Here is a 26,216-nt window from a genome sequence, read left to right as displayed (position 1 = left end):
TACTATATAAGATATTTCTGTTATTATCATAGGGGACATAATAAACAGCAAAAATCAATTGGGAGGGAGGGGAAGGTGGCTGCCATTCCCGGGTGGAAACATGCTTTGAAATCAGAAAATCGCAGCCATGTAGCCAGCGAAACGATGAAACTATACAGTGCTGAATCACAGCCTTACTGTTTGCTTTCCACAAGGCACTGAGCACAGTGCCAGTAATACGCACCCCAAGAGGTAACTAAAGATTCTTCTCACAAACTATGCTATCAAAACCCAATTGTCTGACTGTGTATGCTTGGAAAATAAAATGAACCTGAGTGTTGGAGTAGTGGTACTGCTTCTAGTAGTTTAGTTAGGAAGACTCTAGGGACTTCAGCTCTTTCTTTACCATCTGTATAGTCCTAGTCTGAACAGGTTTGCCCTGGCCACCACTTCTGTAACTTATTACTGAGGGCTTCCCAAGGACAACAAGGTCAGGGCTTCTTGTAAATGAATGTTCCCTGTGGGACCTGTAATGAAGAGACTGTTAACTAATTATCAGTCTGTTTGGAAGGCATTCATTTTTTAATTGACCTCAAAGCACTCAAGGAACAAAAGGAATCTGAGCAAAGATTATTTGGGTCCAAGGCAAACAAATGAGTCATTTTCTTTCATGGGGTAGTTGCACGGGTTTACTGGAGTCCACTGCACATACAAGTTTTTCAAGTTCAATATTCTGTTGATTAAAATTAGGAGAGTTGTATCTGACGATATGATCTGTATGTTACAGACAGCTTTCCCTCCCTTCCTTCAGCTGTCATTTTCTCTGCAAATATTGCTCCCGTCATAACTTGTCAGGCCAACATTACAATGGAATTAATTTAAAACGTGATCTGTTTCCTTTTAGTTTGAGTAGGAAAGTTCAATTCTGCAACTTGAATGTCATGTGCAATTTTACAGAGGCTGCTTGCAGGGCTGTTATACCCCACGGAGAAGATAATTACGAAGTCAGAAGGAGCCTTAGGACTTTTTGGTTAGGGAAGAGGTTTTGTCCAACAAAATTATGTTTTAATTTTCACTATTTGAATATTGGCTGAAATGATGAAACTTATGTTTCTAATTTACTTTAACTGCTAAATAAGTTAATGCAGAAAACATGATACTGCTGTTTGGGTTTTTTTTAAGTTAAAGATGATTGCGGGTCAAATTCTTCTACAGCACTGTTTTGCATATATTAGTGACAGAAGGGTATAAGTGTACTGGAGGAGAATAGCTTTCTATAATAGGAAATTAATAATGTGATCACTAAGAGTTCTTCCATGCTCCTGATTTCACCAGTAGAGCACTTAAATTGAAAACTTCAAAAAACAGGTGTTCAGAAATATCATTGCCAATACAAAAAAAGATCCAAATCTCAAAACAGTAGGCAAGGATTAAAGCTGAATAAGGTTTTTGTTTTAACGCTATTAAACATATTTTTAAAATAATTTAAAATAATATTTTAAAATAATTTAAAAAAATACAGAAAATGAGGTGGAAAATATTAATTTAGAAACAAGGCATTGTGGGAAAGGGAGCCTAGACAGGATTACCTAGCACCCTGTCCAATCACATCTTGAAAGCCTCCAGTGACGGGGACTCCACCACATCCCTGCAGAGGTTGTTCCAGTGATTGATTGTTCTCACTGTAAAAAATGTATTTCTTATGTTGAGATGAAACCTATTCTGGTGCAAATTGTATCCACTGCCCCTTGTCTTCTCCATGTAGCTCCTTGTGAAGAGCGAGCCTCTGTCCTCTTTATAGCTTCCCTTTAAATACTGGAATACTGTGATGAGGTCCCCCCTGAGCCTTCTCTTCTCCAGGGAGAAAAAACCTAACTCCTTTAGTCTTTCCTCAAGGGGCAGTTTCTCCAGCCCTTTGATCATCTTCATGGCCCTCCTTTGGACGCTCTCCATTCTGTCCACATCTTCCTTGAATTGTGGGGACCAGAACGGGACACAGTACTCCAGGTGCAGCCTGACAGCCACTGAGTAAAGTGGGATGATCATGTCTCTCTCTCTGCTAGTAATGCCCCGGCAGATACAGCCCAGTATGTGATTTGCCTGTGCTGCTGCCGCAGTGCACTGCTGACTCATGCTCAGCCTGTTGTCCACCAGGAGCCCAGGTCCTTTTCAGCAAGGCTGCTCCCCAGCCACGCAGATCCTAGCCTGTTCTGGGCTCTTTGGTTATTCCATCCCAGGTGCAGGACTTTGCACCTGTCTTGGTTAAACTTCATACTGTTAATAAATTACACTGCCTGCTCCTCAAATGGCTGAAGATGAGCAGGTGTGAAGAAGGTATTTCTAATTTTAAAGAACACGGTTAATGACAAAGCCCAATCACATTAATCTGATCTGCAGGATGAAGGATGTAGAGCTGTCATCTTTTCCTTTAGCCTCTGTTGATGCATACAGGGTGACTAAGTTTGAAAGCACACCTTGAATTTACCCCTTTTATTTATTAACATTTATTCATTGCTGGATTTATGAAGTAGTGTGGTGACTGTATGTTTCTATTCTCACCAGTCATATAGTTAGTCCTACCATTCTGTCAACAGAACAATATCAGTTTTTTTAATTTATGATTAGGGTAGAAACTATAAAATATTGACTGCTTCAGAAAGAATTGTTTCTGAAATTGTTAAACTTGCAACATGATCCATAAAAACATTCTGGCTGATGTAAAATATTTTATGTGATCATGCTTCCAATTCTAATAATGTAACCAATGCTTGCATCAAGTTTTCAGGAAATCTGGCAGTGAAATTGTTAAGGATAATGTTATATTCCATAGGGTTTACTGCTCCTTCAGATTGTATCTTCCGCAAGTAGTTACCATGCTCAAATCAGTTCTGGCATTTTGATACACAGTAGAAGCATTTATTCTGCTTGAGAGTTGTAAGTTGCAATTTTTTAAAGACTCTGGTGAGGTTTGTAGCATGTTATGGGGACACCAAACTGCAATATATCTGAATATAAAACAAGTGCTTATAAATGGTTTTATCACACTTCAAAGCAACATGCTAGCAGGATTGCCAAATTCAGCTGCAAAACTTGCCAATTTGGATCATGTGAAGGCAGGTGTGAGATTACAGCTGTAATAAAACCGAAATTGAATACTGGTAGCTGAATTTGTAGTAGGCAATTGACTTGATTTATATAACATAAGCCACATGAGGAGACATATGTAGGTCAGCATCTTCAGCTGGAAACAGTGGTTAGAAGAGTTGTGGTAGGTTGCTGGGAACTACTGAGTTAATACTTGTTTAGTCTGGCAAAATGCTGGTGCAGCGTAACTACATTCTGTCAAACTTGTCTGGGGAGACACCATTTACAACAAGGAAAAACTAGTCAGTTATATCCAATGCCACTTGTGCCATAAAAATCTTTGCTAAAATTAGCATAAGAATGTAGACCATATGGAGTTTCCCAGGGCAAGAATTGGTACATTAGCTGTGAGCACATTTTCAGCCTGCAAAATACTTAAGGTGTGCAAATACACAAATCAGTGATTAAACTCCTTTTAGAGTAATAGAACAATATATTACAAAATGCAAATGGTAAATTATCCTGTTCAGGGAAACAGAGGAAGCACAATCAAATATAGCCTGCAGAGTTATTTCCAATCCAAGCAGTCTGTTATACCACAGATTTGCACAAAAAAAAAACCCAAAATCCAAAATAAAGCACACACCCCTTAATTAAAAAAAAAAATCATGTCCACTTTTTTTGTCCAAGGAGTGAACTAATGACCTGGTGATTCTAACATGAGTTGATGGTTTAATAAGAACAAACACAAAATGGTAATTGCTGCTTTTAAAAAGGAAATTGAGATTAAGCATACAGAAATTACTGTTTGTCAGAGTTTCCATTCGCCATTCCCAGGAAAGGGCCCAAGGTTTTGTCCAAGTTGTGAGCATGTGGAGACTGCAGCCAGTCATGATCAGTACAAACATGCTAGGGCTTATGAGCCACAATTTCTAAATACTTCATCTTTGTAAATTATACTTGAACCTCTTAGGCCTACAAACACTGCATTGGCACAGAGCAATGGAAGATGCTTTTGCTTTATCTATAATCTCACCTGAGCCTCCAGTGCAGGAAACAGGAGGAGGAAAAAAATCTTGAAGGAGAATATGAAGAGTAGCACAATATTTACATTATTATTTCTTTCTACTAAAATGCAGGGAGTATATGGCAGGGGAGGAGAAAAGAACTAGAAATGTTGTTTTAAAAAAGCTGATTATAGTTTAACAAAGTTTTTGTAATGAAGATGGTTGGTTAGTATAGATGATGTAGAAAGTTACATCATCAGGAGAGGAAAGCAATGAGGTGGTGTAGAAGTTGTGAGCATGAGTTTCATATTTCAGCAGTCAAGAGCCTCATGAATCACTGAAGATCCAATGAATTTAAAAGAAGAAACTTAATGAAAATACATGTATAAGAAATAAGTGCAATAGGAATCTGAATGAGTTGGTAGCAGGCAAGGTAGAAAGTCATTTTTGTAGTAAAGAGAAAGACCGTAAATAAATAAGTGTGAGAAAAATGAATATTGCTACAAAAATGACTGCTATACTGAGTTCAATATGCTTTAATTTGTCATAATACTCAGCATAATATAATGTCTTCAAAATCTAGACCCATGGCTGTTACTCACTAAGCACAGTGCCTTGATGGTTAGCATTAATTCAGCTGATAGTCTGGCAATTCTGAAAAACAAACAGAGCCAGACAGAAGAGAAAAAAAACCTGAACAGAGGAAATAAAACTGAATTTTATAAAAATTTTTGACTGCAACAACACCAGAGGACATTATCATTATAGAAAGCATAAAATACCACTGTGGCTGGAACTGGGATAGTAGGTCTACCCAGTGCTTTCTAATGAGCAAAAACCCCTGGGTTTATCAAGGAAGGGGGTTACAGATGTTATGAATGGGGCTTATTTTTATTTAATCAAGCACACAGCATTGCTTCTAATGACACAACATTTCAGTTTTCGTTGTCTTTCTGACATCTAATAAAAACTCAGAACATTACTGTTACTAAAATAATTCTTATTGTGTCTTATTACAGTACGTCCACAGTCACGTTACCTGTTGTATAGTTTCACTTTAATGTGACAGCAATGTAGAGGGTAAGGCAACCATTATTTTGCCACTATCATTTGTGTTTGACAGCAGCTGGCTCACCAGTCCCTGTATGTGTTGTTTATGACTTAGATGTGTGATTTTGAGAATGGAGAGGAATTAATTTATTGTGTTGGGAGGGTGTAGTAGACATGGGAAACATTCCTTACAATATTTTGATGGTCATGGGGTATCTCTTTTTCCAGGTTTATACAATGTTTTATATCATGGTGCTTTTGGACATGACTGGGACTTGTAGGTAGTACTGCTGAACAGTAACTGATAAGTATTGCTCTGAGCTTTTAAAAAGTCTTGAGACTGCTAAAAGAAGTCTCATGGCATTATAGTTCATATATTATGAACTCTTGCAGAAAAAACAAATTAAGATGGGGGTGATGGGTCAAGGTTGAAGAATGACTAAATTTCAAATTAAAAGACTTCATTCAAAAACTGAAACAAAAATTGGAATACGGTGAGGGCAAACTCAAGACAACGTTTATTCTAAGCATGTGCAAACCTGTTTTTGATGCTGTTTTCAAAATGATGCAGCAGCTAAATGTATTATACCCCTGGGAAGAATAAACCTTAGGGCCTGATTCTCCTCACTACATAATAAGAATGGTGAAAAGTAGTCTTAAAGTAGGTATAAATTGCATTTAAATCTTCTTTACGGCTCAGCAGTGGTAGAAAGGAGCCTCAATATAAATGAGAATCAGGTCCCCAGTATTTATTTAACCCTTGGGCTTTGTATATCATTTTATTTGCACCTTTAAGAGATTTGCAGAGGGATTTTTAATCAGGATTCAGTGTACAGAGAGCTAAATGTTTTCATTGCCTTACAAGTAACTTTAATCATAGAGGCAGATCATTCTTTTTATTTCTCAAGAGGGAATGGTAGGATTTCCTGCCTTTGTACAAACTGAGCTAAATGTTTCTGACACCCATAGTACAGTGTCAATTGGAAATTCACATTTCATGTAATAACAGACCATTTTAATTTCATGAGGTAAAGAATTGGTTTCCACTTGCAAATTGTACCGAAGAAAGCAATATTGTCAGAAGAACTGGCACAGTGCTTCAAGAGATAAATCTATTGAATTAAATAAGAGGCTTTCATTACCTTTTACATTGCATTTCTGTATAACATAAGCATTAATTAAACTCTTCATTGCTTTCGCCTATTCAGCAGAGTACTTGCTTGGTCTGACAAGAAATGCTGCCCAAGAAAACATGTGGCACCCAAACACAGTCATTAAAATACACTTACTCAAGCAGAAGGGAAGGAAGGGTAGAAGGGGAGAATGTTTCAGTGTGTTTGGGCAAAGAGGGCCTATCTACAGAAATACATAATTTCTGTTTTTCAGGTTTTGACAGCAACACAGCTCCGATGGCTTGTAACAGGCCATCTCACTAGGTATTTCTCGAGGCATTTTGAATACAAATGGAAAGCAAGCAATTGTCTTTGAATTTTTAAGTATATGTCTGTTTATGAGGAAGGCTTCTCCAGCGTGAAGAATCACTTTTGTCATGAGACAGTCCTACCTTTCGAAGTATCAAAACAACTCTGCAAAGTGTGTTTCCTCTCCTGTGTGAGAAATGCCCAACTATGGCAAAGCTGTTGATACAGATTCAAAGTGTTCCCAATCAAGGAGTCAAGCCTTAAAGAGCTCTTTGCGTAGCCCACCTTCCTTAACTGAAGAGCCATCATGTATGTTTGGTTCTGACACATTTCTATCTGTATTCAAATATTTCTAATTCCTTTTTTCTTGTGATTCCAGGGGAACATTTGAGAATCTGCCCTCAGGAATATACATGTTGCACCTCAGAAATGGAGGACAAGTTAAGCCAACAGAGCAAACTGGAGTTTGAAAACTTAGTGGAGGAGACAAGTCACTTTGTACGCACCACTTTTGTATCCCGGCACAAGAAGTTTGACGGTAGGCTGGATATAATTTACTTATTTTCAAGGTTATGGGATTTAAAAGTCAGTTATCCATAATAAATTCCAATGCTCTTTTCTTTACAATTAGATATCACATTTGCAGTTGTCAGTTTGGCTAAGATAAGGGTTAACTTACAGCTGGTATGCTTATCAGCCTTGTGAGTATTGCCTTTAATTACAATGACATCAAGAATCGGACTGTTAAGCGCCTGCAGGCTTGGCTAATGTTGAAAAAAGAGATTAGATATGCATAGGGAGGTTTATAATTTTTGTCTCCTAGTTTCAAATGCAAAATTTAGGTTTGCAATTATGTTCACTGTTGCAAGATGAACCATGGGTCTCCCATGATTTTTGTTACTGCAAAGCAGTTTTTTTGTAGTCTGCCTTTTGTAGCCTTAAGGCTGTAGTTTCTTCTTGCATGATTTTCTTGTGATGTACAGTCTCCTACAGGGCTTCTGGCTTCCAAACACTGAGGCCTCAGTTGCATTTGAGAGGGAGTGTCATGCAAACCACTTAAGCAGTATCGAACATGTCTTTTATACCTAGAAAGAATTGACAAGGACAGTTTGGGGTTTTTATTTGTTTCTAATCAGTACTCCAATCTCTTCTGGTCCTCAGCCTTTGTAAGATCTTTGTAAGATCAAGGGTTCAGTGTCACAATTTGCTAAATGCTTGTCTTTAAATAATGAACATTGAGCAGTTTTTATGGTTGTGTCCATACGTACAAATCATTCTGTTGAGCTTTTCTCATAAACTGCAGATTAGCAAAGAGTAAAAGAGCTTCAGAATATTCAGTCATGGCTTTATCTAAATATGAAATTTGTATGTGTGTTGAAAGTGTCCCCCTAAGAATTTCTGCATATGTGTAAGTTGGAAAGGGTCTGGCACTGAGAGGTGTAAATCAGCATTGCAAAGAGGATTGGAGAGCTGCATCTTTCCATGTAGGTAAAAAGCCTGCAAACAGATGCAGTAAAGCTGGCTAACCCCAGGTAACGGGGCATATGCACTCATGTGGGAGAATGGTGGAAAGGTTATCCTTGAAGTTGGAAGCTTACTTTGAAACTCTGAGGTTGCATTCAGGAAAAAAGTGAAGATGTCCCTAACTCCTTAGGGTAATTCTGCATCATTCTCTTTATCCAATTAAAGATTTTTTTTTTAATTAAAGATTAATAAATTAAAGATTGTCTCAATGTGACACAGAAAGGAAGATGAATTATAAAGGGAGGGAATGGGAAATGTGTAATATGAGGAAGAGCTGGAGAAAAGTCCCCAGCAGCAGATCAGATGCTAATATAATCCTTGGAAGGACTGCAGTGTGGATGACTGTGCAGCACTCTGCATTGTGATTGCTTCGCTTTTTAATGTGAAGTTGGAACTTTTTGTGTAGTGGATTTAAAAACTTTTATTTGGCTTCAAAGGACCTAAAAAACACCCCAGAAGTTGTGAGCAGTATTACAAGATGAGTATGCAGGCAGAACAGACATTTCAAACCATCTATGGCACATATAGGGCTTTTCTCTTTTTCTAGAAGGAAACCAAGATGATCACTGCTGTTCAGTGAGCAGTGCAGTTTACTGAAAATGCTGGGCTCATTGACCACAGAGCTCAGATACTACCTTACTAATTCTTTGGCAACTTGAGGCCTTTTTATATTGCAATGAACTTAAGCACATTATGGCTTTTTCAGTAACCTGAAATTCTGTATCTTAATACTGACGGTAAGGTATATAGCTGAAAGTTACTGACCTGTTGTAAATATTGCATTCTGGGATTCTTATGGATCTGCTCTGCAGGAAGTTGGATTAAAAGACTAAGTGGTTTCTTCTGGCTTATCATTGATGTTTTAAAGGGAATTTGCAATGTGAAGTCTTTTCAAAGAGCAAGTGAACTTTGTGTACACTTTCAGTATTTTAATGCTATTCTAAAACTATTCAAAAGTTGTTCACTTATATGGAAAAACTGCTTAATCTTTCTAGAAGGGCAAATACATTAATGGAAAAATATATTCACCTAACAGGCAGTCTTTCAGTATAAAACCAGCTAGATTCGTTGCAGTTTAAAATAGGATGTCATTCTTTGGTGTAAATATTGGATTGTTAGATAATGTCAATGTTTTAATTCTTCAAGAATCATCTTTTTTTTGTTTTAATTTGATACTTTGATTGCACAAGGGAGTTCTAATACATGATTCTGCCATTTGATGCTAGTACACCACAAATAACAAAATAAATACAGCCAATTGTGATGATTTTATGGAAGTTGCGTACAGGACTTGTGTTTATCAAGAGCAGCATATCTAAGCAATAACAGAATATATGAACATTTAAGTAATGTTGAGATAAAGAGTATGTTAGCATTGCTCCCATGAGGAGTTAATTTAAACTACTATTACTGCCAGCCTCTTTGTTCATGCAGATATTTATATAATTTTGCAAACTCAAAGGACATGGAAGGTCTTGTAGATTTTTGCCATTTTTTTTCTGCTGTACCAGGCATGTCGTAGGATAATGCTAATCTTTGCAACATAAGACTTTCTAGGGGTATGTGAACTCTTTGTTGATTTACGTTCTGACCTTCATATGCCTTGCCTTTCTTATCTTACTTGATTTCTGTCCCACATCCATACACTTAAGCATAGATGGAATGATTTTCTGATTCCCATTTTGAGAGGTAATTCGAGGTCTGTTTTCCTTTTCAGGATTTTGCCCCAGATTCCTATTCATGATCTAATCTACACGGAAACTCAATCTGGTATAACTTAAACATTGTCTCTTTAGCCTCTGGTCAGACACACATTCTTACACAGAGTCACAGAATCAGAGCATGGCTGAGATGTGAAGGACCCTCTGGAGATGGCCTAGTCAACCCCCCCTGCTCAAAGCTCGGTCAGCTACCACAGGTTGCACAGGGCCATGCACAGGCAGGTTTTTAATATCTCCATGGATGGAGACTCTACAGCCTCTTTGAGCAACTTGTGCCAGTGTTGAAAATCCTTACAGTGTTTTCTTGTGTCTAGATGGAATTTTGTATTTTTTAATTTGTGACCATCGCTTCTTGTCTTAACACTGGGCTCTGCTGTGAAGAGCTTGGGTCCATCTTCTTTAGTCCCCCCACCAGACATTGATACATATTGATGAGATCCCCCTGAGCCTTCTCTTCTCCAGGCTGAACAGTCCCAGCTCTCTCAGGCTCTGCTCATATGAGAGATGGTCCTGTCCCTTCATCATCTTACTGCCCTTTGCCGGACTTGCACCAGTATGTCCATATCTCTCTTGTATGGGAGAGCCCAGACCTGGACCCTGCACTCCAAATGTGGCCTTACCAGTGCTGAGCTGAGTGGAAGGTTCACCTCTTTCAGCCTGCTGGCAATGTTCCTACATCATTTCTATCTCAGTTTTATATTTCTTTTTACCTAAAGTGCAGTACTTTCCAAATCTACAAGAACTAATCTCTATAAAAACTATAAGCAGAAGCAGATAAATATGAAATTCATAACAGACAACTTTAGAAACTATTAAGTGTTTTGGAACCAGCTATGATCAGAAGAAATGTTGTCTTTCTTTTAACTGGCAATCAGTTCTTGCATCCTAAAGCCCTGTAAAACCCATTTCTTGTTCATTTGCCTTCCACATTTCTAAGGGGCTGTCACTGTGTTGAGACTTTTAACTGCTCCATTCTTCTAGATTCATTTTTTCCTAAGGGTTTTATTCCTCATAGTATGTGAGGTTCGAAGATGTCTCAGACCCAAAGATCTGACAATAGTATTTTTCATTTGGTTTCCATATTCTAGAGAATCGGTGTGAATTAGCATGAGTCACTACACAACATAATACCAGCTGCCGACTGTTTCTTGGCTGAGCTTTAGGTGCAGATGTTTACATCTGTATTGCCCACATCTGTATATTTGCCATTACATTGCCATACTGGATGGTCATTTAAAAAAAAATCAATATCTGCAATGTCAGTAATGGGTGCATAGGGATCCAGGGAATCTTCTCCTGAGAATATTGCCCGAGAAAGCCAGCCTTGAAATGAGAAAAATTCCTTTGAAACAGTAGGTGCTCAATGTTCCTTGCAAAGAATGCACTATCTGTTTTAGCAATGGGACTCAGAAACCCTTCCAAAAACCGGGAAAAGGAACAAAAACCCTTCCAGCAGACAGGAAACACATAGAAAGTGAAGAGTTCCAGCAGATATGGATTTTTCTTTTTCCTCAAGGCTTTGGGTAGGACTAATCCAAACAAGCAGACATGTAATGAACAGCTGTTTCTTGTTCCTACCTATAGACAAGCAATCGTGATCCAGTTCTTGGACCCCCACTGCATACCTCAAAGAAGCTTGAAATATATTATGCTCCCAGTGTAGCTGTAATACTATCATCTTATTATGACCGATTCCCTTGCATAGTGGCATTGCTGAGCAGCTGTTTCACAGACAAGCCAATTTCTTGTAAGTATTGCTCCATCAGCAGCTGAAACCAGCCCTACCGGAAGGTTTTGTCATGAATGTTAATGAGGAGACATTAGCTGTTCAGTGACATTTTCTCACTAATCCTTTGAATTAGGAAAATCATAGCAAATAATTTTAATTTAAGCTAAATAGATCTGAACCTGATAAAAGAGACACTGTCTCCTTGTTCTCATTTAAAAAAGTACAGTAGTAGTCTTGGTAATGGAGTTAAAAATGAAGGAATGTCTAAGAATAGCTGTCGTGAACTTGAATGGATATGGGTAGCCATCAGCAGAATGTGTGAGGCATGATGCCATTTAAGGAAAATAACCTGAATAGCATAAGAACCGATCTGCAGCTGCATTGATCTGTCTTACAGGGTCATCATTCCCCATGCTCCTTTTTTTTTTACAGTCTGGGAGAACAGTGATCCATACCCATTAGTGCTGCTTATATTTCTTAGAGTCATTACCAGCAGTATCTGTGTAAATTACAGGGCAGGAAAGAAAGTTTCAAAGATAATCCTCCAAAACAACACCTGCAAGAATAGCTAGCATCCCAGAAACCCTGTATTCTTTTTTCTTTTCTTGCACAATTTATGAAAGAACTTGGAGAAAAATAATGTTTCTGAATGTTTCCTTGATATTAGAGCTGACAAAAATGTGTTTTGTGAAGCTGCTTTCCAACAAGTAAGAACTCTTCAATGAGATGAACTCTTGTAGCTAGGTACAACTCTCTCATTAAACTTGGCAAAAAAAGCGTGGAAAGTAAAATAAGGGAGATGCTGGAAATTGGAATACACTGAGGTTCAGTCGTGCGGCCAATGCAAGTCTTCTGCTCTCTGCTCTCCCTTCCTCCCACCCTTGCTGCCCAGCTTGCCAGCCCAGCTTGAGCCCCAGCTCATGCCTGGAGCCACACTGACCTCCATGGACTTCTGCAGAGGAGAGGGAGTGCCACAGCACAGGAGCCCACTTGCAGTCTGGTGCTGTCGTGGTCAGCAGGTAAAGGATGGACTTTCAGCAGGTTATTTTTTTCATGCTTTGCTTACTTTCAATGTGAAAGGACATGGTTTTCACAGGAAGAGTTTTGCTTTGTTTCTTTGTTTTTTGGAGGCAGGGAATCAGAAAGGTCTGCCTTTTCCACAGACCTGTTTGGGAGGCAGGAGGCTTCTAAGGAGTGTGGGAAAGTCAAATAGATATAGCATAATCTGTGTACTTTATGCAGCTACTCATATTATTCTAGTGCTGCCATGTCTGCGACAGAACGTAGGCTCCGCCATATGAAAGCTGGCATACCAGATATTTTGGTTTTAGTTCTGGGCAAGGTGGTGGTGTTTTGTTTTGTTTTCTTTGTTTGTGTTACAAGATTCCAATGTCGCTTTGCAATGTGTTTCCCATCAAATGCAAAATCCATTGCAGGACAGGTGGATTTTTAAAACTCCACAACTGTTCAGCTGTAACAGTGCTAGCAGAGCCACAGTTTCCATATAATTCATCTACTGTTTTAACACACTACATAACTTCTGCACTTGCCAAAATACAGGCCTTAGAGCAGTTAGAAGCCTTGAAAAAAGGTAACATCTGCTGGCTTGTAGTAACCGCTTGCAAGCCTTCATTGGACATCTGGCGCAAGTTTCTAAACTTTACAGAGATTCTTGATAACAGATCCCTTACCTTATATTTGACAGGAAACACTAATTTGAAAATAAAATATTCTACAACTGATTCAAATCCTATCAGAGTTTATAACAGCCTAAGAGGAATCTATTGCCTACAAATGATTTTAAGGTCTAATCCCGTAAGATTTGCGCTGAGATTACTCTTTATCAGTTTCACGTATTAAGTCAAAATTTGTGAATTACATTAGATCAAAATAAATTATTTTTTTTAAATTAACCAAAAAAGGAGGGATGGCAAGCCTACAAAACTTGGAGAGGAAGGATTGGCCCAGTAGTAAGAACAGGTTCCAGCCAGGGGTGCAAATTCCTGTAACCTGGTCAAGTCCTATACTGAAAGGCAGTGCTCTGGAAACTGGTGTCTTCTGCACGCTCCCTGCAGCTGGAAATGCACTTCATGCATTTGGATGGCTTGTTCTCTCTGCTCTTCCGCAGCTTCATTTGCTAAGTGCGGCTGGTCAGCGGAGCATGTAATCTTCTAACCGGTTCCATCAGGATTATGAAGCTGCGAAGCAAAGGACAAGCTGCTGCCCTGTGCTGGAACAGGCGGACATGACCCACTCTCAAATGAATCTCATTAGAAAGCATGTTGTCCAGATATAGCCAAATCCAAACAGGCTTTGAGAGGGCAGGCATCCAGGGTTTTTCCTGTGAAACAGAAAGCAGAATTTGCCTTGCTGAATATTAGATGTCCATGGTGTAGGGTACTCCTATAGGTTCCCTCAGTAGTTAATAGGGAATGATAGGTGTAAGTCATGCTAGTCTAACGTTTACGGCTCAAATAGGTCAGGAAAAATCTCTCCCTGAAGTGCTTATTTCACTATATTGATTAGAGAGGGCCTTTAGTTCAGACATAGATGCCTATACTGTGGACTTACGCATTTGTTCAGGTAAATTCCACCCCGAGGAACATAATATAGGAGTGAAACATCTAACACACTCTTGAGGCTTTCTTTGTGCTTTATCTACCTCTTTTACAAAAGTCATCCTCTGTTTTTTTCTGTAGTATTTTGTGGGGAAAAAGACCTGAAAAATATTGAGGCAAGTAAGCACTATGGCGGTCAGTTTTTATGGTTGAAAAAACGCTGTCCTGCTGAGTTCAAATTACATCTAATCTTCGCTGAAGCTCTGTACATTGTATGTTTTTAATATTTTATGATGGAAATTGTTTTATGAACTTAGCCAAGCCTTAAAAATACTAACCCATAAGTAAAATTACTGATTTACAAATACTAAAAATCCTGTGATTAAAAAGGTTTCATATGCATATGGACAAGAATAGGATTAATGAAGGACTCAACATCAGTCTTCTGACAATCAGCCATCAGAGGCTCTATTACCCATACCTGATTCTTACTGTGATGGTAGACGCTCACCTGACACACAGCAAGGACAAAACCAGGCTGTAAGAATCAAAAACAAGGACTGTATATAAAAACCAAGGTACAAAACAAGGATATTCATACCTAGTGTCAGCACCCTGGATAATAGGAACTGTAGCCTTATCATTTCTCATTTGTTGTCCTCAACCCTCATTAAATGCAGAAATACTGTTTTTTAGAAGCATCTCTTGACTGTAATACACAGGCATTGTCTTTTTGCTGCCCTTCTTTTCTTAATTCTTTTTCCTGTGTGTCCAAACAACTGGGAAATTAAAAGCAAACTTAAAATAGTATATCATGAAAAGGATCCTGGAATATTTGAAAAATGATTTAGTGAATCTCTGTCCCTGTATCTCTGCTTATCTAAAAGACTTTTTAGAGATTATTTATCTTAAAGTTTCCTTTTTTCCTTTTACCTCTGCTCTGTGGTTTACCAGAAAAATATGGAAATGGCTCTTTCTGGGAGGAGTGTCATAGGAATGTCACTTTGAGCAGTAAGATAGATCCTTTAGGGAGAGAAGGGAACTATATGCCTATGTGCCATAAGAATACTCTTAGAGGTAGTTTAAAAGCAGGCATTTTAAGGTCCACTTGTGCTATACTTAGAGGTAACTATGAAAATTCCATCTATAAATCACAGCTACCAGATCTTCAGAAAGAAAGTAGGAAAGATGTGGCACAGGGATATTGCTTCTGAGGTCTTCTCTGCTTGCTATACGTTAGCTCTCATTCTATCCCAACAGCTGAGAGGTAAAAATAAGCATATGCTGCCTACACTCCTATAGTGCAATCTAGCTGCTTGTCTGTATAGGTGCTGGTAGAAAGGAGCAGCAGTCAGTCTCTGTGTGGGCAGCCCCACTCGGTGCTGGTGAGGGCTGACAAATGCTGTGCGGGCAAGCTGGTTAGCGTAACACCATGCTTGCAGCACAACAGTTGTTAGATGTGACACCACCGTAACGAGAGCAGTTGCTGCTGCAGACTGCTACAGACAAAATAAAAGCAGATCACCAAGATATAAACTCTACTAGAGTATCTGTACTGCAGTATTTCTTGCTTGTTGGTACTGTGTTCGAACATTCAGGTATCGTTTCTGAAATCTTGGGACTTAAAAAAATGCATGGCTCAATAGGTAGAGGCACCTAGATTATTGAAATGTTCAAATTTTCCTAAATATATTGGATCACTAAATTTCACTGATTCTCCATAAATTTTTTATGGATTCTTTTTCTGAATATTACTGATACAGTTCTCACTCTTTCACTTGGGATATTTACATAAATTGGGATCTTTATTTTCAGCTTTCCCATCTTTTCCAAGTTATACTGAAATGGTTTTGCTTCATGTTTTTATTGTATATGCATCACATGCTCACTTTACCCTGGGGTATGTATAGATTCATTTACGAGCTTTATCAGAAATAAACTCTTTCATTTTCTTCTAGTTGTAATCTGTGCGCTTTATGCATTCGGAATGATGTATCACTGAAACGTCAGCTGAATGTTTCAGCAATGTGCAGGTCAGTTACCTATCATTAACAGCAGTGATATTGCAAGGGCAATTGTAAGGAGATTAGCTGGGAAAGGGGGGGGGGGAGAGAGAGGTAGGACCAAAAATACTGTGCCATGAGCTATCTATTATGACTATAATCATGTAAAGGACAGTATATATCTTACAGGAGCAATCTTAGATGGGTAACTTGATGCAGCTTTTGTGGAAGATGGTCTTCGTATTAGTGGAGAGACAGATGGTGGACACCATTGCTACTTCAAGTGTGCTTTGAAGCTATAACAAGAATTTTAATAAAATGAACAACAAACCTTAAGGCCTGAAATATATCTTCTTTAATATATGGCAGGTTATTAATTTAACATTCTTAGGGGAAATTATTTACTGTGAATTGATACTTTTTGTGGTATCATGGGAGCATCTAGAAGCCATTTGCGATTTCAGAGTTAGAAAATTCATCAACACACAGCTAAAAGGCTGTCCTTGCTCTTGAAAAGCTACACTCATAGTGAAAACATTAGACATATGTGAAGCAGGAAGGAGGTGAAAACAGCTCATTTCAGTAACGTAGGACATTTTCAGTCAATGAAATCTCAGCAAGATTATGGCCAAAAAAAGGCAGCAGGAGGTAGTTCTTGAGTACTAACTTCAGTGAGTAGGTACAACGTATGTGATTTAATTTTTACTCCGATAAGAGCAACTTGACTGCGCAGGTACTAAAACTGCGCTGAGGAAATTAATTCTTTTCTTATCTGCTTTTTCCTTCTTCTCACACTGAAGCATTTTCATAGGGGTGTGCAGCTTAAAGAAGGCATCAATTTATGCATACTTGTATAAATGTTGAATCAAAGTTCGGTAGCACAATGGAGTAACCGCTGGAAGATGAGGTGATCTCTGCTTGATGTGAACTAGTTTTTGGAGCATGTAAAATCTCTAGAGGGGAAAAATATGACAAGCTTACCTGTGAAGGAATACAGACTAGGAAATTTACTATTTTCTAAGAGCAATTAACTATTAAGACTAAGCAAATAATGACTGTTTGGGTTGTTTAATTTTCAAAAGCTGGAAGCGATTGCTTGAAGAAAACACTTTGTTTCAATCACCACACAAAGCAAGAAGCAAGATTTGAAGTTGAAATATGTATTTCATGTCAACAAAATGCTATACAGATTTAGTTTTGAAATTCAGTAAATTCAAGTATTTTGAAGGATTTTAAATGAATGGTAAAGGTTATTTTCAACTGAAAACTCCAACATTGGCATTTAAAAATGAGGAAACCAATGATTATAAACTTTTTTGCAATAGTATATTTTATGGCACAGTGAAATTCTATGAATTTGTGAAAAGCATCAGCACTGCATTTTTAATTTTTACAAGTTTCTGATGTTAACATTTTGAGCAGCTTTACAAGCAAATCTCAAACACTCCCAGGAAAGTAGTGTTTTTTCGTTGTCTACTGTTGTGTATATCTCCATAACTTTCCTGGCACTCCTACAAGTAAATAACATATTAATTTAAGCTCTCATTAAATAACTTGCAGGGGGAACCTGTCTCACCTTCTCTGGTGCCTAATGAAGTTTCAGTACTGGCCATGAGCTGAAGATGCTTCTAGGCTATGAGGAGTGGATTGCAGAGTCTCAGAAATCTCAGGATCATTTTTGGGCTCTACCCAAACCCAGCTAGCTGGGATCTGCTGCCTAGTGAAAAGAGCTACAGCTAGTGGAGAGCTACAGCTGTGAAATTAGTCCTGGTTTTAGTGCGATGCCCAGAAGCCATCCTCTTCCTATATGTAGTCTATCTTTGAGAGTCAGCTTCCTATTTTGATACCAAAATATACATGAGCTGATATTTTAAAAGGCCACTGTGCACTTGTAAGCATGTTGGTATTCAGCTCCTAAAAGTTATGATTTATTTATTCACACATTGGATTTTAAGTCTAAGTAAAGGTATACTGGCTTGACCATTCTCATCTAATTGTATATCAATAGGAGAGGAGATTCTTTTTGTTTGTTTCTTTTAGCTGGAAACTTGAACCAGTGAAAATTCCATGTTTAGTGAGGTTCATTACATTACCACATCCTACTTGGTCCAGTTTTACCACATTAACCCAGAATCTGATCATTCTTGGAGTTTACTTTTTAGACTCTTCTTCTAGCAGTGCAGTCAATGGGAATGGTGACATTTCAGACAGAGGCAAGATGCTGCTAAATCAAACAACCTTCTTAACTACTCCCCAGTTGTGTACTGCACCCTATACCACACGTGGCATTTTTCTGTGCCAATGTGGAGCTTGAAATGCCATGTCTGAAAAATCACAGCAGCATGAGAACGGTTTGGAGGTAGGGGAGAAGAAATGGAGAGCTGAGTGATGCTAGTAACACTTTTCCAAATAAGCTATTGAGGTATACCCAATATCACACATCCCTGTCTCTAGGATGCTTCTCGGGATTTGTTCTTGAAATGTCATTAATAAACAGAGCCTTCCAACACATTCGTCCTTAACCACTCTTTTAATGTTTTGGCATAGCCATCATTTTATGAATACCAATTATTAAGACATTGTAAAGATTCAATTTCATTCTGTTCAGTCTATTGACTTAAAGATATTACTTAGCAGATACACAGTTGTACTATTTAAATATCAATCAATCCATGTCTATGTCACACTCTTTACACTGGGCATAGATATATCCCCAAATGCCACTAAATGGATTGAAACAAATAAGTTAGTATTCTGTGGAAGCTTGTGTCCAAGTTAAAGTTATTTTAGTGTATTACATTTTTTTCAGCAGTCCACTGCCAGAGACTACTTTCTCAAGCAATTTGTATGGTGACATAATTAAAGATAGGGATAAAATAAAATGCCTTGCAGGATGGGGATCCCTACGTGACAGTTTCTCTGTTAAATAAAAATGAGAAGTTAAATATCAAGTGATCATTAAGGAAATTTAAATTAAGAATTTGTACAGCTCTTATACTGGAAATTACCCTACAACAGACTTTTCTTCCCCTCACATTTTATAGTCACAGTATCACACTCCTTGAATAACTATGGGCATATCTTTGGTATTTTTAGCAGTTTCAGTGTCATGCATTCTCTGTATAGATGTGATCATTGGATCAGGGCCTGCCTTATTATATCTACATACCCTTGTGTAAGTACTTCTTTTTATGCCAAAACAAAATATCATGAAAATAGGAGAGGCTTTGGAAAGTGAAAAAGAAACAGGAAAAAGTTTTCAAATGGCCCTTTAATAATGCTCCTTGTGGAAGGAAGGTACTGCTGGTCTGAGGAGTCTGAGTGTACCTGAATTCTATTTTTCTCTGATTTTACTTAGTTCTTGAAAAGGAAAAAGTATATTAGTTCAAAGTAATAATTGGCCAGTTCTAACAACAGAGCCAGGGAGACAATACTATTCTTGCCAGGATAATATCATGCTTAACTGTTCAGAGGGAAGCCTAAAAGCATAGGGATTTATTTGGATTTTCTGGCATCTTACATTCCTACATTCTCTTCCTTAATGTGACTGCTTTCTTTCATATGCGCTGAAATCCATGACAGTACATAAAACTAGAAAAATCCCTCTTCAGTTCTTAGCCCAAGGATAAGTCTGTGCTGGACCTAAATATACGCAGGCTTAATGCCAGGCCTTTGCATGGGGATCCATTGCATTTTCAGCTAATGCATAAAATAAAATGCAGCAAGCCAAAGCAATGTTGTGCCACCATTTTTGAAAAAGCACTTTAAAATAAAACTCCTTATCCTCACCTTCACCTGGGCTATGCTTGGGATCTATGTAGTTACATTGCTGAGAGATATGTTTCTCTAGCATGATCTGGTTTTCTACTTAGGCATCAGTAGGTTGCTTGCTAAAACTTTATCACTGTTGTAGCAGTGTGCCTAGGAGGAAATTGTTTTGTTCATCTCTTTCTAAAGAAGCGCATGGAAGAAGAGCAATGCAGAAGAGGAAGGGAAGATTAGAGGTGAGAGAAGGACAGATGAGAACTGACTATACTTTTATGGTGGCCTTAGTCCCATGAAAGGCTGGATAAGCTTTGAAACCTGGTGGCCTGAGGAAGGCTACCTCAGCAAAGGTCTCTCACGGGGCAATATGCAGGGCTTTATTGCCATTTTAGTCAATGGATTTATTTATCACAGGTTGCAGGATCTGGTAAATCATCTAAAGGTATGAGCAGGAGAAGGCGGCTGTTACTGAGGATTGTTTACCAGCAGGAAGTTTTTGTTGTTGTTGAGTATTATGTAGTATGTAAATCTGCCCTCCTCCTGGCACCTGCTTTTCCTCTTCAACTCGAAAGAGACTTCAGATTGCAAGGAGTATCTGTAATTAGGCCTTCAAATGCACAGCTTGAAAGGAAACAATCTCAGCACAGCACAAAAACAATAGCAGTTTCCTGGTTTGACTAAAATTTCTAAATGTCTTAAATTTGCTCTTCTAATGTTGCTTTCTACAAATTCCCTAAATAGAAAATGTGTTACTATGCAGACTGGCAATGCCCTTATCGATAACCTATATTGTATGTATTTATTTTTACTACTTTAAGCATACCCAGTAAGGCTATAATCCATATTTAAGTTAGGACTAGCAATGATGTGAGAGGTTTTTTATGTAATCTCTGGAATAAAAACAAATACAGCATTAGGGGGGGAAAGCATAGACCCAGTGACCATTTACAGGGATGATTTGTGCATCCCTAATGCAGTGCTATAGGTGTGCAAAAGTAGGTATCCCTGGACATTCTATTGGCAGGTCTCAAACTGAGACTCAGGCAATAATATTGCTTGTGAGTTTGTGCGGTGCTGTTCATGCCCATGTGAAAGTAAGAAGTTAATACTGTGGCCATGTCTTATTTCTTGTTTGTTGCTTGCTCAGTATTTTTGCTGGTGGCTTACAGAATTTTTTTTTTTTTTTTTTTCCATAAGGAGATGAATATCGATCTTGCATTCTAAGTGTTGTACCATTACTAGACATACTGGTAGCAAGATAATGTTCTGATGGCTATAGGGTGCACCGATAAAAGGGCAAAACAAGACATCTTTGTAACAAGCACGTTTTTAGATCAAAATATTAAAAATCATTAAGAAGAATAAATTGCTAATGAAAAAGGAAAATTTTAAATTACTTCTGCTTGCAAAGATTTAAAAGATACTGCCTGAAGTTACTCTTGTCTGAATGAGTGACCTTTGCTTTCCTTGCATACAACTTGTATACAGGACCTCAGTGTTCCTAGGTGTGAGTTCTTTCCTTCTGTCTTTTTTAAATGATCCTTTGTCTACTCAGACCTTACATATGCTTCTCACTTGAAATTTCCTTCATTAATATGATAAACATGTTTAGGCTGGTTATAGTTAAACTCATATTGTTCAAGAATTTTAGATGTTGAAGTTTAGGATCAACCACAAGGTAATCTTACTGTGATGGTCATGCGTAGCATCAGCCAACTAAATTGGTTTAGCTTGTTAAATCAGCAAAAATGTGCTGCAGTTTCTTCAGATATAAGAAAGGGGAAGAAGGGGTAGAAAGAGAAAGAGAGGTGAAAATTCAATGGTCTGGCCATGTAGTATGGCAAGTAACTCTTGGGCATAAGAACAAAATATTGTCAAGAGAGTAACAAAATTAGGAGGTGGAAATTTTGAGAAGGAGGAACTCAATAACTTAGTGCTTGGCCATCTGCTTATGTTCAGCTGTGACATAAAAACATCAAAGTACCGATGCAGATTTCAAACTCCTAGGAACGGGCCAGACCCTGCTCCCACCAATGACTTATCACTTAGTCTATTTAAAAGACTTTATTAGACTACCCAGTGAAACAGCACACTATCAAATTCACTAATAGACCATCTACAAACAAGTGCAGCAAGTTCTGCAACAGCTAAAAGGTTTCTTCTCAGCTTCTGTTTGCAAAACATGTGTGAGTTAATGGAGTATCACATTCATATAGTGCTGGGGCATTGACCTGAAGTCTCTTCAGGAAATAGATCTAGGGTTTACCTAGATGTACTGTGCTTTACAATGGAAACAGCCCACATTTTCTAATAAGACAACAGTGTTATTTGTTCATTAAATAATAAAGGTGGATGACAACTTTTCTATCCCTGAATCTTTAACATCTATGCATTACTATGCTATTCCTCCTCGGAGGGAAGTTATTATCCAAATAAGTCTCATTTCTCTGTGTTTGTCAACTTAATTATTGAGTAAACCAGGGCAGCTCAAAGTTTACAGTAATGATCCCAGTTTGTAAGACTAGGGGAAAGAAAATAATCTGGTTTTGTTTCCAAAGAGTTCAGTGCCATTTGGGAAGGAATTTAGGGAATGGTTTAGAAATGCCTAGAGAGTAGAGCACTTCTAAGGCCACATTCCTTGTGAAAGCATGATTCTGAGATTAGTCACACAGTTAATTGATAAATAGAACTTTTTCTGATGCTGGTGTCAATCTATCTGCCATATTTTAACTGTTGAACATAGAACATGCTTATGGATTGTCAGGCTTTCCTGTTAATGTTGACATCTCTTCTTAGATAACGTGAAAAAAGGCTGAAAACAGATTTAGCAATTAGAATTCAGTAGATAAATTAACATGGTCTGAAAAGTACTGTCCCCTACTCCATCCACTACCAAAAAAGACAATTATGAATTGCATATTCATTCGCTGAATGGCAGGGCTTGTTTTCAAATCTGCATCTGCTTCAAACATTTCTGAAAGTAGACTCAAGACACTTTGCTGAAAAGAAAATTTGTAGTCAGATTTTGCAGAGTTGTCCTGCATTGTCATATTTTAACCAAATACACAGTTCTCTCTAGCCACGTAGAAAGACTTCACACATATTATTTACAGGAGGATAAATATGCAAAGGATCGTTGTCCCAGAATGACAGAGATGGATATCATAGGTGTTAAATGAGAATGTAAATCACATATCCCTAAACCTTTGAACCACAAGGATGCTAACTCATTCTTTCAAGCAGTTTAACCTATCCAGATCTTGACAGTTCTTCTGTATGTAGAAGTATCTCAGATATATTTTGTTTTTCACCCCATGTATTTTCATTCTACTATTTATATTTTCTCTTAAGTTTTTTAATAATTTAAATAAAGATTGGTTAAAGTCTTGCAACTTCTCTGTGAACTAAGAAAATATTCTTATAATATTCATATACCTATAAAGATGATGAAGATACTGAGGCACATAAAGGCAATCTGACTTTCCTGAGGTCACACAATTTGGTAGTGACAAAATTGCAAATGGAACAAGGGCTGCTTTTCATCTGCATTGTCTTGGACCCTTAGATATAGCCTCACCTTTCTTGATGTTAATGCCATAAAGTTTTTCAAGTCACAGTTTTTCTTGATTTTCATTGATCCAAGCTTTTTCTGTAAGCAATAATTCTTTTTATTTTCTCTCATGAGTTTAATTTTCTCTCATAGTCACTTTTTATTACTTTTTTGTAAATTTCTTTCAGTTCAGGTTTTTGGTGCAGAAGTGTCCAGACCTATACACAATATTCAGTGAGTGCACCATGTTGCCACAGAAGGGGTTTCTGGTTTACAAAGTCCTTTGCCTTATGAATTGGAACTGATTTTTTTATCTTCCTGCAACATTGTGTAACACATTCACATTACATTTATTACCCTCAGGTAATTTGTCCCCGGGTATTCCTGTTGAATTTTTTCTTATTTGTCTTAAATGCATTCACTTGTATTTTTCTAGATAGAACCTACTTCACTACTGACTGCCAATTTTTATTTTCAATCACTACAGGGTTTTTGTCTTACCTCTATATAAGTCGTTGCAGCACCTCCCATTTTGGAATCATCTACAAATTTAATTAATGTGCTGTTTACTCCTTCTTCCAGGTTATTAATAGATGATTCATTTGAAAAGAACACCCATTCTTTATCTGACACGAGCTCTTTGGGATATACTACTAACATAACTAATTAGACTGCTGAAATACTGCCATAACCTCCTCTCATCATTGATCTTTCAAAACAACAGTGCTGTCGTTGTATCAAATTTCTGCTGTGGAACTTCATGCCAGCTTCCCACAGCTAAAGTGGATCATTGAAACCCCGTTATTTATCAAACAAAGCAAGACTTTTTCTTCAGATCTGTTACCAAATCGCAGTAGACTTGTGGCCTTCTTAGATTCAATGTTCGTAAAAACATTTAAGGTTGGCTGGCACTAAAATTGTTTCCATGAGTACTATTACTGTATTGACCACTCCATTTCCTGTATCTCACTGGTTGTTAAGATGCCTAGTATATCTCTAAAACAGGAAATAACTGCTCATCCTTGATTTCCTAAAATTTTCTCCAAAATTAACAAATAAATATGTTATTTCACTAGACCTGGCTGGGTTTTGATTTTAACCAGTAAATTCTGTCCAAGGCACCAAGCACCATTCTGTAGTGAGCTAACTATAAATAATGAATATTAAATTTCAGCATATTTTGCAGCACTTCTTATCTGTTAAGCAGAACTTCCTGACTATAGATTCTGTAGGTAAGGACTTCAAATACAGTTTCTCTATTAGAAATTTTGTTTCAGTTGCCAAATACTTTATATTTACCGTATTTCCATACAGAACTGGAAAACCAATGTTATCCTCATGTAATACCTAACAGTGAACAACAGTTCAGCTCAGTGGTACCTACTAATTCCTCCTCTTAAGACTATGTCTTCTTCATAAAGGCAAGACAATGCTGCCTTTTAGGCTGGAGAGAGGTTTTATGCTGCTTTCTTCTGGCCTGTGCATGATTTCCAAGAGCCAGCTTTGCTCATAACTTTCAGAAGAGGAAGAAGGGTAATGCTTACAACACATGCACTTAGTAAAGTGCAAATTCATTTTGTGGCAGCTTCTGGCTTTTACTCTTTCTTCCTCCTCTCCGGCTATGCCACATTATTTGTCCTCCAGGAATGTGTTCTGATATCACAGGTACTGGAAAGTGGCAGCTGTTGCTAAATAATGGTGTTTGAATGATAAGGATACTCTCTGATAGAGTTAACTATTACAATCACTGTTTACAAGATGTGATATAAAGAGCTGTAACTGCATATCCAGAATGTCAGCATACCTGTATAAAACAAACAGACAAACAAGCAAACAAAAATATGTACAGGTAAAAACAATAGAAATGGAGAAACTAACCATTGCATCTCCTTAGGACCAGAAGTGAGTCCAGAGGCAAAAGCACAGGTACACCTAGCATAGTCCTATGGACAGAAATATTTAGGAAGAAAAGATATAAACAACCAGAAAGCTGGAAAAAGAGATGTATTCTATGTCTTCAACAGATGAATATGATAGGAAATTTGTTTGCAAATACTACAAATACACTTAAATGTCCATTCCTTCAACTGACAGTGTACAATACATGTAATTAGTTTGCTGGCTGGCCTAGCACCTGCCTGTTACAGCAGTTAGCTCTGAGCTATCCAGCATCTTAAAGCTCTGTTCTCAGAGGACTGATGGGAATCAGGATGTCATCTTGAGTCTTTTCTCTTGAAATATCTGTGCAGAGAATACCAAGGTAAATGTTCTTCTATTCCTTATACAGCTATTGCTTGAAGACAGCTTATTAGTGAAATGATTGATTTATGCTTTGACCTTTACTGTTCAGTAACTGATCTGTTTGTCTTTGCCTCTGAAAGACAGAAATGCATGTCTTATAAGGCAGCCCTGCCACGATTTCAAAACATGCTATTTTAAATGGAAACAATGAAACCTGGTATTTGAAAATGCTGCATGTGGAATATCTTAATAGAGATGATTGTATTGACAAAAATACTAACAGTAATTACTGTGAATATACCTTTATGTGACCTGGGAACCTAAGATGTACGTGTATTGTGTATAGCTGTATACCCTTGTAAACACAAATAGATGTTATCATTTATTCACAGAAGATTGCAGTAAGGAATGCTTTTAATTGGATGTCTCGTAACTAATGTTTAGAACATCTGAATGACTCTGAAAACACTTTATCTGTTTATTACTCAGTAGTTTCAAGTTAATTTGATTTAGTTTTAAGGCTTGATTTGGGAAATAAAAGACAGCCCCAAAGAATGAGATGTGGAGGTATTTAGGAATTTAAT

The 26,216-nt window shown here is 37.7% G+C and overlaps 1 protein-coding gene across 1 annotated transcript in view; it reads left to right on the top strand.

Moving 5' to 3' along the window:
- GPC6 (glypican 6) overlaps window positions 1-26,216 on the top strand; it is a 786,710-nt gene that overhangs the window by 241,463 nt on the left and 519,031 nt on the right. Inside the window, exon 2 of the mRNA XM_072854005.1 lies at window positions 6,921-7,079. Within this exon, the coding sequence (XP_072710106.1) occupies window positions 6,921-7,079 (159 nt within the window). The remainder of the gene's footprint in view (window positions 1-6,920; window positions 7,080-26,216) is intronic.

Source organism: Ciconia boyciana, chromosome 1 (assembly GCF_034638445.1).
Source record: "Ciconia boyciana chromosome 1, ASM3463844v1, whole genome shotgun sequence".
Classification (NCBI taxonomy): domain Eukaryota; kingdom Metazoa; phylum Chordata; class Aves; order Ciconiiformes; family Ciconiidae; genus Ciconia; species Ciconia boyciana.
This window is presented reverse-complemented; position numbering and strand designations above follow the sequence as displayed.